At 43.0% G+C, this 15,932-nt stretch overlaps 1 protein-coding gene across 2 annotated transcripts; it reads right to left on the reverse strand.

Moving 5' to 3' along the window:
* Positions 1 to 831: 831 nt before the first annotated feature.
* Positions 832 to 10,169, reverse strand: LOC110501689 (macrophage receptor MARCO). Of its 2 annotated transcripts, none has more exons than XM_036959035.1 (14): positions 9,904 to 10,169; positions 8,509 to 8,610; positions 8,080 to 8,370; positions 7,473 to 7,499; positions 7,299 to 7,352; positions 5,496 to 5,576; positions 5,233 to 5,277; positions 3,823 to 3,900; positions 2,657 to 2,701; positions 2,433 to 2,522; positions 2,148 to 2,192; positions 1,940 to 2,014; positions 1,546 to 1,716; positions 832 to 1,357 (listed from the first exon to the last, which is right to left on the reverse strand). In XM_036959035.1, exons 1-14 carry the CDS (start codon positions 10,019 to 10,021, stop codon positions 1,227 to 1,229), a joined length of 1,353 nt encoding a protein of 450 aa, XP_036814930.1. In that variant the 5' UTR covers positions 10,022 to 10,169; the 3' UTR covers positions 832 to 1,226. The 2 variants fall into 2 exon arrangements, with proteins under 2 accessions (XP_036814930.1, XP_036814931.1); XM_036959036.1 differs by having other exon boundaries at positions 1,546 to 1,710; positions 9,904 to 10,167.
* Positions 10,170 to 15,932: the final 5,763 nt, after the last annotated feature.

Below are 15,932 nucleotides of genomic sequence, written 5' to 3' on the forward strand. Positions count from 1 at the left end.
TTTATTTCCCAGCTTTGCTGAGAGCAGGAGTCCCGGGAGAGACAGAGACAAGGCTGCTGAATGATAATCAGCACTTTGTGTTTTAATATGCCTGGTCCCCCGGCATATGGATGGAGAGATGGAAGGATGAGGAGAGAAGCGAGCCACTTATAGGAGGGATGATGGTGGTGCCTAAGGAAGTGACTCAGGTTCGCGTCCCCTGAAAGGGAATGGTCGTAGACGAATGAGCTGTGAATCAAATGCTCTGTCGCTCCCCTGAAAGCAGGTGGCTGTTTCTGTCTTACACTAAGAGCACCTCATTCTACAATACAGACCATTTCATTTTCACAAGACATTGCTTAACTGGGCAGCAAAGGAAAGTGTTGGCATATGTTGAATGTGAAACATTTAGTTTCACACTGAATACTTTCTTATTGCAAAGTGAAAAGCCCTATGTCACAAACTATTAGCCATTTTCTAGATCACGGGACCCAAATGTGCTTGGATACATTTATTTAATCATTTGGACACCAGCCCGAGATAATATTTACACTCAAGTTATTTTGGTCCCTTAACTTCACTTCATCTAATGTAACATGACTGACTGGCTGTGTCATATAGAAGTGTTGACCCCAATTCTGTATGTCTGTCAGGAAGGAGGTGCTTGTCCTTCAGACGGACCTTTAACCATGCTTGCCTAAGCAGAATGATGTCTTGGTGTGTTTTTGTGTATGTGTGTGTGTATGTGTAGGAGGGTGATGGTGAGTGGGTGGAGATTTGGGATCAAGAGGCGAAAGTAGATGTCACACAGCATTTCACAACATTTAAACAAACAGCATCTGACTCATTTTGTCTGATTTTTCACTGTTTTACTTCAAACTGATGAAACTGGTTTACAAAATGCCATTCAGTTTTTATCTGTATAAACTTTCATCCAGGGTACTATTATATTATTATAAGTTAGCTTCATGTTAGTTAAATGCCATGTTTATTGAAATGCCTATAAATGTTGTTTTCTGTATAAACTTTCATCCAGGGTACTATTATATCATTATAAGTTAGCTTCATGTTAGTTAAATGCCATGTTTATTGAAATGCCTATAAATGTTGTTTTAATAAGATGAGACAAAGTAGATGCATCAAGTGTGTGTGTGTGTGTGTGTGTGTGTCTCTCTCTCTCTCTATGCATCTCTCCTCCAGTCTTTTTGATGGAGTCCAGGAGTCTCTCTTTTGGATCCAGGACACACTCACACACACTGCACCCCAGCGTCCTCATTGTGTTGACAATTGTTGATGCCCATGCCGTTGTGGGGGCAGTCAAACACACTGGCCTCTGTGCCTGTGCAGCGCAGGTCATCAAACCAGATCTTACCCACTCCTAAAAGAATCACAACAGAATCCACAGGCCAAGTCCAGGAGATTCAACAATGAACAATGAGCAATTCATGAATATATATAGAGTAAAACAAAACTCAACCAGGAAAGGTCCTCTATACATCCTCAGTAGGAACAAACAGACCAAACCAAATGGAAGAACTATGGAAGTGATAAGGTTCTTGGACTCACCGGGGCTTGCCGTGAAGACTGCAGAGGCTCTTTGGTACCCCAGCGTCTTGCAGAGCACCGTCCCATCCACTGTGTCGAAGCTGTCGTCACACACTGTACCCCACTGCCCCAACCACATCACCTCCACTCTCCCACGAGCACCTCCACCAACAATACGCACATTCACTGTCACCAGAGAGAGAGACATTTGAAAATACCTTATACATGCAAATTATTGAAAATGAACTGTACTGTATTCCAGGCCCATAGTCCAATGATTATTCACATGAATATTCAGTTAAATGAATACGTATCATATTTACATACAGTATCTATTTTACGTAAACAAATGCACACCTGCACATATATGTGTGTGTGTGTGTGTGTGTGTGGCTCCATAGGTCCACACACTTACCTGGTCCAGCTGCTCTTTCACCCTTTTCTCCACGTGGACCTTGACTTCCAGGACTTCCCTGCAACCCTGGAAGACCTAGGACATGCAGAAGTTAAAATTAAACACACACACACTCACACGCAATCCCGCACGGATGCACAAACACACAAATTAAACACACTCACACGCCATCACGCATGCACGCACACACACACACAGACGCACACACCAGCAAGTCCTCTTGTTCCATTAACACCAGCAGGTCCTCTTGGTCCTGCGGAAGAAGAACAAGAGCTACAAATTTGTACAAAAAGTCATACATGACACTTCATATGATTATAATAGCACCTAACGTTAGGAGAATATAATAAAGATGGGAAAATGTAGACAATCTACATAACCTGTCGTTCTTGTAATCAGTCATTTGAAGGAGGGGATTTTACTCTATCACGCCCCTGCTTGCTTCAGCACAAATTATGAGGCTCCTATAGCTCAGAGACAGGGTGAAATTCACCTTCAGGTCCTATGGGTCCAGGCTCTCCTGTCAGCCCTGTGTTACCCTTCAGACCACGGGCCCCTTTTACTCCATCACGCCCCTGAACTCCTGGAAGATTCACAGCACACTATGTCACACTCGCTCTACAATGTGGAGGCTATACAGTACAGTAAAGACGCTAACATGTAAAGGCAACCTCAAGCTTGGCCTCATGAAACAGTTAAACATCAACAGTTATTTACCAGTGTCCCCTTTGGTTCCGTTCTGGCCTGATATCCCTGGTAAACCTGTGAAGAGGTTGGAAGGTAAAGGTTAGAGGTGGTAAACCTGTGAAGAGGTTGGAAGGTAAAGGTTAGAGGTGGTAAACCTGTGAAGAGGTTGGAAGGTAAAGGTTAGAGGTGGTAAACCTGTGAAGAGGTTGGAAGGTAAAGGTTAGAGGTGGTAAACCTGTGAAGAGGTTGGAAGGTAAAGGTTAGAGGTGGTAAACCTGTGAAGAGGTTGGAAGGTAAAGGTTAGAGGTGGTAAACCTGTGAAGAGGTTGGAAGGTAAAGGTTAGAGGTGGTAAACCTGTGAAGAGGTTGGAAGGTAAAGGTTATAGGTGGTAAACCTGTGAAGAGGTTGGAAGGTAAAGGTTAGAGGTGGTAAACCTGTGAAGAGGTTGGAAGGTAAAGGTTAGAGGTGGTAAACCTGTGAAGAGGTTGGAAGGTAAAGGTTAGAGGTGGTAAACCTGTGAAGAGGTTGGAAGGTAAAGGTTAGAGGTGGTAAACCTGTGAAGAGGTTGGAAGGTAAAGGTTAGAGGTGGTAAACCTGTGAAGAGGTTGGAAGGTAAAGGTTAGAGGTGGTAAACCTGTGAAGAGGTTGGAAGGTAAAGGTTAGAGGTGGTAAACCTGTGAAGAGGTTGGAAGGTAAAGGTTAGAGGTGGTAAACCTGTGAAGAGGTTGGAAGGTAAAGGTTAGAGGTGGTAAACCTGTGAAGAGGTTGGAAGGTAAAGGTTAGAGGTGGCAACAAGAGTAAAGAGTAGACCAGGTTCAGTTTGTTGTTGAATAGTAAAAAATAGGTTGTTTAGAAGTAAGCACTTCAAATATGCAAATATGCACAGAGAAGTATATCTCTGTGTACAGTACGAAGGAAGTTAGAGTTAGTTTTGCGAGCCAATGATAACTAGCATTTGCACAATGACAGAAAATCTATGGGTATCTGCTAGCATGCTATTCCAGCCATTGTGATAGACTTCCAGTCATTGCACTAACGCTAGTTAGCAATGGCTCACGCATCTACCACAACTTACTTCATACTGGACACAGAGACATAAAAATGGTATCCACAAGTTCATCTGACTCTGGGGAAGTAGATAAAGGGCCTCATTGCCAAAATCCCGAAGTATCCATTTAAGCCCATCCAGACTCACCAATGTGTCCCATATCCCCCTTTGGTCCCTGTGGTCCTGGCAGCCCAGGGGGTCCTGAACAATTAGTGGCTGCACTGTCTGTATGACACATAGTCAGAGTTACTGTATATATATATATACACACACACACACACACACACACACACACACACACACACACACACACACACACACACACACACACACACACACACACAAACAGACTATCCACTAAAGATAATCAAATACATGCACATTAAAACACTTAACACAGGGGAACTTCAACCCTTTTATACATCATATACATTTTCTCCGGCACCATAGCAGTGGCTACTTGTTGTGAAGTGGCTATGTTAAGAAAAATGTACTGTATTTGTGCTGAAGAAAGCAGAACTCCAAACTACCTTTGTTTAAAGAATGCATTCACTCAGCACTTCTAATTTCAATTCAGAGGACATAAAATGGACAGATTTCACAATAACGATCTGCTGATATGGTTTCCGTATTAATGTGACAACAGGAACAGAAACTGAGAAGGCTGAAATGGAAATGGAACTACTGGATGAAAAGATCACAAGTTCATTTGAGCAAGTCATGATGACATCATATTTATGATAACTCATAATATAGGATAATATAAAAGATACATTTAGTGGGGAATATTTATATTTATGACTGTTAACCCCAAAAGTGGAGTTTGAGTCTATTGTCAGGAGTCAATCTCCTACCTATTCAAGGGCGGAAGGGAATAGATCCTTGCTCACCAGGCTGTTAAGACTATTAATAACAGTGATCGTGATTAAGTAAAAATATAAATTTTCTTTCATGGAGAGAAAGAATAGTATCTGCCTGTGCAGCAGCAGCAGTAGCTTTAACCATCTAACCTACACTTTTTAAAATGCATTAATGTCACCCCTCGAAAGCTTTTGAAGAGTCAGGGCTAGTTTTTCAGCTATAAAAAAAAAGCAAAGTCCTGGAGCAAGTTCAGCCAATCAAATATGAATCAAGAGCATATTTATTTTGATTGGGCTGTGGGACATCAAGTGCACGACACACATTTACTCTGTGACAGATGGGGTGAGAGCGGGGGAAAGAGGCGGAGTCAGAAGGAAAATGGGGGAATATTCAGTATTCCTGACACAATTAGCCTACTCCACCTGCAGACCCGGGCCCTGTGAAAATGTCAATAATTAATCTAGCCTCTGAATGTCTCTTAGACTAAAAGAGCTCACCAATACCACAGTACTTCAACCAAACTATGGTGAAATATTCCCAGCCTATCCACTAGGGAGCTGTATAAAGTTAGTGTTGATGCATGGGTAATTGTTGTGGTAAACAGTTAACTTATCCACCATGTTCTCCACAACTCTACTGCTTCTATACCATGTTAGTACTACTGGACTGGTTCTATGTTAGTAATAATGGACTTACCGGGTGCACCAGCTGGTCCTTGTGGTCCAGTGGCACCATCTTCACCTGAAACATTGACATGTTATAGAGTTGAGGTACTGAATGGAGATCAATAGTGATATAACCACAAGTGAACTCTGTGTGAGCCGGTGGATATGAGCATTAAGAACCACAGACTACTAAATGCATTGTTATGACATAAAAGATCAGTAATAATGTCACATTTCCTATTGGGGTTTAGATTGAGGTTAAGCTTTGATATCAGTAGGAGTAAGGTGAATCACCTTTGGGTCCTGGTTCCCCTGGTTTTCCCTTGGCACCAGTCTGGCCATCAACTCCAGGGTCTCCTTTTTGTCCTGTCTCACCTGGAACACACATTAACCCTCTCACTATCTACTGTCTCACCTGGAACACAGTAACCCTTTCAGTATCTACTGTCTCACCTGGAACACAGTAACCATCTCACTATCTACTGTCTCACCTGGAACACACTGTAACCCTCTCACTATCTACTGTCTCACCTGGAACACAGTAACCCTCTCACTATCTACTGTCTCACCTGGAACACACAGTAACCCTCTCACTATCTACTGTCTCATCTGGAACACACATTAACCCTCTCGCTATCTACGGTCTCACCTGGAACACACAGTAACCCTCTCACTATCTACTGTCTCACCTGGAACACACAGTAACCCTCTCACTATCTACTGTCTCACCTGGAACACAGTAACCCTCTCACTATCTACTGTCTCACGTGGAACACAGTAACCCTCTCACTATCTACTGTCTCACGTGGAACACAGTAACCCTCTCACTATCTACTGTCTCACCTGGAACACAGTAACCGTGTCACTATCTACTGTCTCCCCTGGAACACAGTAATCCTCTCACTATCTACTGTCTCACCTGGAACACAGTAACCCTCTCACTATCTACTGTCTCACGTGGAACACAGTAACCCTCTCACTATCTACTGTCTCACCTGGAACACAGTAACCCTCTCACTATCTACTGTCTCACCTGGAACACAGTAACCCTCTCACTATCTACTGTCTCACCTGGAACACACAGTAACCCTCTCACTATCTACTGTCTCACCTGGAACACAGTAACCCTCTCACTATCTACTGTCTCACCTGGAACACACAGTAACCCTCTCACTATCTACTGTTTCACCTCGAACACACAGTAACCCTCTTACTATCTACGGTCTCACCTGGAACACACAGTAACCCTCTCACTATCTACTGTCTCACCTGGAACACACAGTAACCCTCTCACTATCTACTGTCTCACCTGGAACACAGTAACCCTCTCACTATCTACTGTCTCACGTGGAACACAGTAACCCTCTCACTATCTACTGTCTCACCTGGAACACAGTAACCCTCTCACTATCTACTGTCTCACCTGGAACACAGTAACCTTTTCACTATCTACTTACATACAAAAGCAAACCTTAAATGTTACTGAGTGAATTACGAATGACATCAAATCAGCTTTACATAGAACGGTCACAGATCACTTGACAGAGAAAGGTCTGTATTAAACATTATTGATATTGAGTTTTCTTTGATGAATTATGTTATTGTGAAAAATACAATCATTGCCTCGAAAAAAGGCACTTATCCATGTTAGCTGACTGAAACTGTCTGCCTGCTTACTAAACGGGAGTAGTTAGCATCCACTCTATAGTGTGATGAAGGATGGCATTTTGGTAGGACAACCTATTGGAAAACGCCTGACTCAGACTCTAATGATAATATGTTAGCTTGTGTGAAAGTCCATCCCTGATTGAGACTTCATACAGGGGTAAATGCATTGACTAAGCAGTGGGTTATTATGAAATGGAGAGGCAGGCAGATCATTCCTCCTTCACTTTCTCTGATCCTGACTGGAGATGACAGGTCATCAGTTCATCATTACTGGACAGATGAGAAGCTAAATGCTAATGCTACATATTTCCTCTCCTACAACCCTCCAATGTGTGGTAGAGTTAGATTGGTGCTGAGCTAACATTGGTTGTTGCATTGACACGGTGATGCCACTACAATGGAGCAATGTAGCGCTTTAGGTGGACTCACCTGTGTCTCCCTTCTCCCCCCTCACACCAGTTGCCCCCCTCGCACCAGGTGGACCTAGGGAAATCATAGCATCAAATGACATGGGAATTACAAGCTTGTGGTGTAAGGGGCATTGATAGCTCTCTTACTCTCTTCTGTGGTTGTTGATTTTGCACAAAGGATAAGGGGACTTACCAATAGGTCCCTGTGGGCCTGGTGAAGCTGCAGTGCAAAAATAACCTGCATTATTACACCAGATAGATACACTCTTGTATTTTTATTTTTATTTTGAATTTTACCCCCTTTTCTCCCCAATTTCGTGATATCAAATTGTTGGTAGTTACTATCTTGTCTCATCGCTACAACTCCCGTACGGGCTCGGGAGAGACGAAGGTCGCAAGCCATGCGTCCTCCGAAACACAACCCAACCAAGCCGCACTGCTTCTTAACACAGTGCGCATCCAACCCGGAAGCCAGCCGCACCAATGTGTCGGAGGAAACACCGTGCACCTGGCGACCTGGTTAGCACGCCCGCCACAGGAGTCGCTGGTGCGCGATGAGACAAGGACATCTCTACCGGCCAAGCCCTCCCTAATCCGGACGACGCTAGGCCAATTGTGCGTCGCCCCATGGACCTCCCGGTCGCGGCCGGCTGCGACAGAGCCTGACACTCTTGTATTTTATACTTTGCAAAGCATAATGACAAAATATGTGTGTATACCTACGTCCATGTGTAACCATATTTTATATAAAACGTCAAATATATCAACCTGGACATCCTGCCATTTCTTACAGTAGCTACCTTTGAGGAATCTGAGTGTTTTCACTGTGTCCTGAAGGAGAGTGGTGCTGGCATTGACCACACCCAGGTCTGTCCTCAGCTGGCCCAGCTGTCCATCCTCTCCACATAGGCTGCTGACCTGGGTCTGTAACCTCCCCAGGTCTCCTCTGAGAGAGTTGGACTCCAGGCTGGTGTTTCTGGCCAGTGTACGGAGGTCCTCCTCCTGGTTCATCCCCAGGGGGATGTGGATGTCGGTCAGCATCGTTGTCCTGGAGCCAGAGGAGGAGAAACAACTAGACTCCATCGAAAAGACTGGGAGAGAGGTGCACAGAGACATACAAATAGTGTCACTAATACAGTTCAGGATATAATGGGAAATCTAGTTTCTCCTTTACATTAGACAAATGTGCTTGAACCATTTTAGACATAAAACCAACCAATGGTTGGTACCTTTGTAAAGGAGGAAGATATTCAGTGCAGTCAGAAGGACGAGGTAAACGGCAATAACATTCAGACATCGCTGTGCTCCTCTGGCCTTGGCTGGTTTTAGATCTGAAACATGTTGACATGAACACAAACAACATTTATGCTACATTCCAAATGGGCCACTACCACCTACTCCCCTACGCACATGTCCAAGTCAAGCAGTGGGTTACTCTGGTAGAACGAGCTGATGTGATCCTCTCCTCTTTCTACTGATGTCTCCATGTTACTCCAAAGTGACAGACAACACCCCTGAGATCCTCATCAAGACCCTCTTATAACAACGCATCATTACGTAAAAAACATAAAACCCACCCATTTGACACATAGTGGAAGTCATCTGATTTGGGGCTGAGGTTGCAAAAATGAGCTATATTGACAATGTTAACAGCAATCTGTAGAAAAAGGGAAGTAGCATGGGGTACATATGTTTGGATTATCCTGACACGAAATTCTACATATCCTGCTAAGAATGTCTGTTCCATTGCCTTTCACAGGAAGTACTGTTTCTCGAGAAGTATACCAAAAGTATACAAAAACGTTATCTTTCATTGAAAACTGCTACACAAAAGCATACAATCAATCGTATTGCTTAAACCTATCCAATTCTTGTTCTGGCAAGGGGTAGGGATTACAGGTAGGGATTTAGAATTCAGATAAATGCATTCCTTGGAATATGGAGAAATGATCTCAACAAATCCACAGACATGGCTGCTCTCTTCTGGCCATTTCTCTATTTCTGCCTCAGTGCAGAAAGTCAGGCTGTTGAGCTTGGTTAATAGCACTCATCTACTGTAGGTTGCCACAGCAGGTGCGTCTGGCCAACGAATATAAAGTTAGAACTCAGTGCTGTCATCGGTCTCTGCACATGGCAAAATCTCTTTGGCTAGACTGGTTATTTTTTGCAGTGCACAGACAGTACTTCTACTTCTGTTTCATTCTCCACCAGCACTTTCAAATTGAGTGTACCATAGCAATCTTATCCCTCCCAGTTATGTTCTCACAAGGATTATCTCCCTTAAGAGTTTGAATGTAGTTACAATAAATTACCATGCACTGTATTGAAGATCTTCCAAGCCACTTTATAATGTAATAATATAATACATCCAGACAGTTTTATCCAAAGCCTCATGCTCTACCAACTGAGCTACCACGGATCACACTTTGCACCAATTCAAAGTGAATTGGGTAAAGAACATACTTTGAAATAAGAAAGGCCACATAGGCCCCTAGCACCAGGGGTGGAATATAAGAAAAATCACACAAATAGCTCACTACTGTTGAATCACCAGGCCTTTGGCGCAAGAAGAACTTAGGTGTTAAAATGTTGCCCCTGTGACCCCCAGGTCCACCCCTGCTTACCGCTGCTCTGGAAGGTGTACATGTCCGTCCTGCTCAGTTTCATGTCCAAGTCAAGCAGTGGGTTACTCTGGTAGAACGAGCTGATGTGATCCTCTCCTCTTTCTACTGATGTCTCCATGTTACTCCAAAGTGACAGACAACACCCCTGAGATCCTCATCAAGACCCTCTTATAACAACGCATCATTATGTAAAAAAACATAAAACCCACCCATTTGACACATAGTGGAAGTCATCTGATTTGGGGCTGAGGTTGCAAAAATGAGCTATATTGACAGTGTTAACAGCAATCTGTAGAAAAAGGGAAGCAGCATGGGGTACATATGTTTGGATTATCCTGACACGAAACTCTACATATCCTGCTAAGAATGTCTGTTCCATTGCCTTTCACAGGAAGTACTGTTTCTCGAGAAATACGAAAAGTATACAAAAACATTATCTTTTATTGAGAACTGCTACACAAAAGCATATAAGCAACGAAAACAACATTACATTACATTACATTACATCTCTCTCTCTCTCTCTCTCTCTCTCTCTCGCTCTCTCCCTCTCTCTCTCTCGCTCTCTCCCTGGTGGGGATCTCAGTGGGTCAAAGGTTATATAGGTTACTGTTGCCTTCTCTCTCCATCTCTACTCTTACTCCTTCCTTCTCCTTTCTTCCTGCAACTGTTTTGTTGTCTCTCTCATTCCCCCCCCCCCTCTCTTCTTCTCTATCCCTCTATCTTAGATGTGAAATCCCAACTGAGAGGACAGCACTGAACAGGCTCATCTGATTTTTGATTGCATCCTGCCACCTTGTGGTCATTGGACAGAAGGCAATCTAAGGAACGAAAACACTTCCCTGCCCTAATGTGCATTTAATGTGGCTTGCACTGCAGTTGATTGGATTAGATGAGGGAAATGTTGCTCTATCTCAATTGCCTAAATCTGTCCTCTCCTTGGCCAGGTTCCACAGCTAAAGCAATGTAATGCAACAACCAATGTTTGCGTACCAGGTCATTGACTGTGTCATAAACTGACAAATTGCTATAACATATGATGTGGTTCGCTGATACTTAAAATACCTACCCAGGCTTTGGAAGATGTGTCAGCAACGTCTAAGCTCTGGAACGGGGCCTTTGTCTCCACCCCTTCATCTGCACTGATCAGTGCTTTGAAGGAAAAGAGGAGAGGATAAGTAGCCTCATAGCTGTTGATATCCACTCTCACAGCAGAGATCCCTAATGATAACCGGAACTGTGGAAAGAGGTTCTCTGCATCAGAAACACAAAAACAACCAAGTACATCCACAAGGGTGAGAAATGTTAAACCAAGGGTATAGCCTACCAGCTTACTCAGGAGAGAGACCTCACCACAGCACTCTGTATGATACACATTTCTTAGGATTATGTTCTTAAAAGACAGCAAAAAGCCCATTCTGATGGGAATAGGGCTCCCATAAAACCTTATCTTTATCAGGTGTTTGAGAAGAGATTCACTAGATCAGGCACCTTGACAAATCACGAGAGAAACCATTGCTCAGAGTGTGAAGAGCAAATCTATCAGCCATGGCACCTGAAACAACACCAGCACACTCAAACAGAAGGAGGGAACCCCTTAACTTATTCTCATTATGGAAAGATCTTCACTGAATCAAAAGCCCTAGGATAACCCCAGAAATTACATAGCCAACATAAACTGTATCATTGCTCTGACTTTGTGAGCATGTGTGGCCTACCATTTTGAGGCTGAGCCAATGTTGCTCCTAGACCTTTCCGCAGCTCTAGCATGGCAGAAATTTCACAAACTGACTTGTTGGAAAGGTGGCATCCTATGACGGTGCCACGTTGAAAGTCACTGAGCTCTTCAAGTTTTATTCACAGTACATTTGTGTTAGACTAGCTGTGTTTCTGTCAGGTTTCTGTACTGCACATATGATGGTAGAGTGTGCAAAGCAAATGTGCACCCGTTTGATACAAATCATCATATCATTCTGCCAGGTAGGCCAACTTTGCAGTCAACATTTAATTGGGAAGGTTTTGGGGGGAAATTACTTCCAACATGTAATGAGAATTTTATAGAGCCAATAGACTATATAGCTTACCTTTACAGGTGTTAACTTCAGGCTGACTACCTGCGTCTATTGTGTTGCAATGTCCCATAATTGTCCAAATCAACTTGAATATCGACTAAATTAGTTTTGCAGGGACACAATTAGAAAGGAAGGCTACAGCTACATGTTTTCCTTGTACTGTTTGCAATTGACATATTATCATTTTAATTCCCATTATTCTATTAATTAAGGAATAATGCCCTCAGAGGCCAGTGTTTGGAGGCTGGCAAACAGTGCCAATATATCCTCCAAACATCAGCTTCTCGGGCAGTATCACTTAATTCATAGAATCATGGGAATCAAAATCATATTTTGTGATTTGCCAACAGTTACCAATATATTCAAATAATGATTGACATATTTTAATTACAAACATTATTTTGATGAATGTACTCATACTATTTCATCATTCCACAAGATATAGTCCCTACACAAATCTAGGGTTGCTGTACTTTGGAATATAAGCATTAAGACACATGAAATACCCAAACATACGTTAAACAACCACACCACAGTACAATACTATAATGCATTTAAAATAGCCACACTCTATACAATATTACTTTATCCTACAATATAATATCAGACACATTCTGTATATCCCACCTGGTGATAATGGGCTGCGTCAGCCAAACCCAGATCCCCCGCCTAAACACTGGCACAGGATCTGGTCTGACCAGTCGAAAGACCACTGTTGCAAAACATCAGAACGAACGCAGCCACTGACTCACTTCAATATCTAATAGAAAATCATACACCCAACAAGACAAACAGAGCGCTAGTGGGCAAAAAAAATATCATTTTTTTTAAAACAACAACAAAAATAGGGGGTTAACTAAAGCTTGATAGGCTACACATCATAATAATCTGTTCTGAAAAGGGGTCAGAGAAAGGGGGTAGTAGAGCTTCTCTAACGTTTTTCAATGTGATATACAAAAAAAAAGTATTTAGTCAGCCACCAATTGTGCAAGTTCTGCCACTTAAAAAGATGAGAGAGGCCTGTAATTTTCATCATAGGTTCACTTCAACTATGACAGACAAAAAAAAAAATTAAATCCAGAAAATCACATTGTAGGATTTTTTATGAACTTATTTGCAAATTATGGTGGAAAATATGTATTTGGTCAATAACAAACGTTTATCTCAATACTTTGTTATATACCCTTTGTTGGCAATGACAGAGGTCAAACATTTTCTGTAAGTCTTCACAAGGTTTTCACACACTGTTGCTGGTATTTTGGCCCATTCCTCCATGCAGATCTCCTCTAGAGCAGTGATGTTTTGGGGCTGTTGCTGGGCAACACTGACTTTCAACTCCCTCCAAAGATTTTCTATGGGGTTGAGATCTGGAGACTGGCTAGGCCACTCCAGGACCTTGAAATGCTTCTTACGAAGCCACTCCTTCGTTGCCCGGGCGGTGTGTTTGGGATCATTGTCATGCTGAAAGACCCAGCCACATTTAATCTTCAATGCCCTTGCTGATGGAAGGAGGTTTTCACTCAAAATCTCAGAAAAACAGACCCAAAGCATGATGTTTCCACCCCCATGTTTCACAGTAGGTATGGTGTTCTTTGGATGCAACTCAGCATTCTTTGTCCTCCAAACACGACGAGTTGAGTTTTTACCAAAAAGTTATATTTTGGTTTCATCTGACCATATGACATTCTCCCAATCTTCTTCTGGATCATCCAAATGCTCTCTAGCAAACTTCAGACGGGCCTGGACACGTCTGGCACTGCAGGATTTGAGTCCCTGGCGGCGTAGTGTGTTACTGATGGTAGGCTTTGTTACTTTGGTCCCAGCTCTCTGCAGGTCATTCACTAGGTCCCCCCGTCTGGGATTTTTGCTCACCGTTCTTGTGATCATTTTGACCCCACGGGGTGAGATCTTGCGTGGAGCCCCAGATCAAGGGAGATTATCAGTGGTCTTGTATGTCTTCCATTTCCTAATAATTGCTCCCACAGTTGATTTCTTCAAACCAAGCTGCTTACCTTTTGCAGATTCAGTCTTCCCAGCCTGGTGCCTGGTCTTGGTCTTGGCCATAGTGGAGTTTGGAGTGTGACTGTTTGAGATTGTGGACAGGTGTCTTTTATACTGATAACAAGTTCAAACAGGTGCCATTAATACAGATAACGAGTGGAGGACAGAGGAGCCTCTTAAAGAAGAAGTTACAGGTCTGTGAGAGCCAGAAATCTTGCTTGTTTGTAGGTGACCAAATACTTATTTTCCACTTTCATTTTGTCTGTCATAGTTGAAGTGTACCTATGATGAAATTACAGGCCTCTCTCATCTTTTTAAGTGGGAGAACTTGCACAATTGGTGGCTGACTAAATACTTTTTTGCCCCACTGTAAGTACTGTATTTTTCCCACTTCCCAAAGAAAAGTGTCCCTCTTTGTATTAGTCGAAAATATAATCTGTCAAGCTGCTACCCTGCTAAGTAAGAGGTGCCATTCTCCTAAAGTGGGAGTGTGAGCTGACTTCCATTGTTGAATTAGTAACCTTCTACCTAACACCCCTGCAGGTTGGACCCAGTCCTAGTCTGAGGTGGAAAGGTCCTCAGTAGAGGAGGGGTCTCCCAGCATTTATAGCCAAGGACAAAATGGGACCTGGAACCCTACAACCTTCAATGCTTTCATGTACCTGTGACCAGAACTCTTGAGCTGAGGGACATGTACAGGTGGGCCCTCTGCAAGACATCTCCAGCAGTCAGCGTTGTCTTTTAACTTGGCCCAGCGGAGCTGGGAGGGTGTCCAGTATATTCTGTTGATGACCTTAAAGGGAATGAGTCTGGTTCGAATTTCCTTTAACGTTTTCCTGGATTTTTTTGGGATGCCTGACCATTCTTTTTCTGAGAAAGAAACCTCTAGATCAGCTTCACATACCATTTTTGAACGAAGAGGTTTCCGAGCACTCCTTTAGTAGCAGGCCATAACAGAGCGAGGCTTCGTGTCCCTTGTCGTGAAGAGAAAGGATATGTGAAGGAACGTTACCACAGGGAGAAGTGCCAGAGGGTCCAAAGGTACTTCTAAGTAAACTCAGAATTAGTGAATGTCTCCAAAATTGTTGCCAAATTCCTCCTTTCAGAGGATAGGGACCAATGCGCTAGATGTCTCAGACTAAATGCATAATTGTAAAGCAATAAGTTGGGGATCCACAGTCCACCCTGGTCCACGGGTCTCTGAGGTTTTCGCAAAACGCATTTTAGGGCGTTTTCCATTCCACTAGATATTATTACACAGTCTATGCTACTCAAGGAAGTATTTTATAGGTTTTCTAATAGGGAGACCTTGCAGAATGTAGTTCAATTTTGGAGCAACGTTCATTTTTAAAATGTTGGCCTTACCCCACTGAAATAGGAAAAGGGGGGTCCACCTATCAATATTCGATTTTAATCGATCTAGGAGGGGCTCTGTGTTCAGACAGCTGGGGTGGAAATTATATACCAAGGTAGTTTAAGTCCTTGTCTGGTCACTTAAAGTTGCCTGCCTGAAACAGTGTTTCAGGGCAGTAGGAGTTCAGGGGGAGGGAGGGCTTATCCTGATCATTTAGAGAAACAATTGATAGTTGAGAGTAATGATGGGACAGATTTTCCTGGGTCTGAAACAAATAGCAATATGTAATCGCCATAGAGCATCAGTTTGTGGGTAGTTGGACCTATCTGGATACCAGGAAAGTTGTGGTCGAGACGGATAGCTGCCAATAATGGTTCCAGTGCCAAAACAAAAAGATGGGGACTAAGTCCGTAACCCTGTCTTGACCCTCGGTACAGGCGAAGCATGGTGAGATAAATCCATTTGTTACCACTGCTGCAGTTGATTCACTATATAACAACCGGATCCACATAATATCAACTAAGCACCTGACATTATCGGAAGAACTGTGATTGTGAATAAACCCCACCTAATCTGGATGGACCAGGGTGGATACAACCTTATCC

Source organism: Oncorhynchus mykiss, chromosome 22 (genome assembly GCF_013265735.2).
Source record: "Oncorhynchus mykiss isolate Arlee chromosome 22, USDA_OmykA_1.1, whole genome shotgun sequence".
In the NCBI taxonomy this organism is placed as follows: Eukaryota; Metazoa; Chordata; class Actinopteri; order Salmoniformes; family Salmonidae; genus Oncorhynchus; species Oncorhynchus mykiss.

Bases quoted from the DNA above. Each gene is read 5' to 3' on its own strand.
- LOC110501689 (XM_036959035.1), bottom strand. From the start codon at position 10,021: ATGGAGACATCAGTAGAAAGAGGAGAGGATCACATCAGCTCGTTCTAC. The intron at 5,278-5,495 runs GTGATTCACCTT...TCAATGTTTCAG, and splicing joins AGGGGAACCAGGACCCAAAG to GTGAAGATGGTGCCACTGGA. The intron at 1,717-1,939 runs GTAAGTGTGTGG...CTCTCTCTCTGG, and splicing joins TGAAAGAGCAGCTGGACCAG to TGACAGTGAATGTGCGTATT.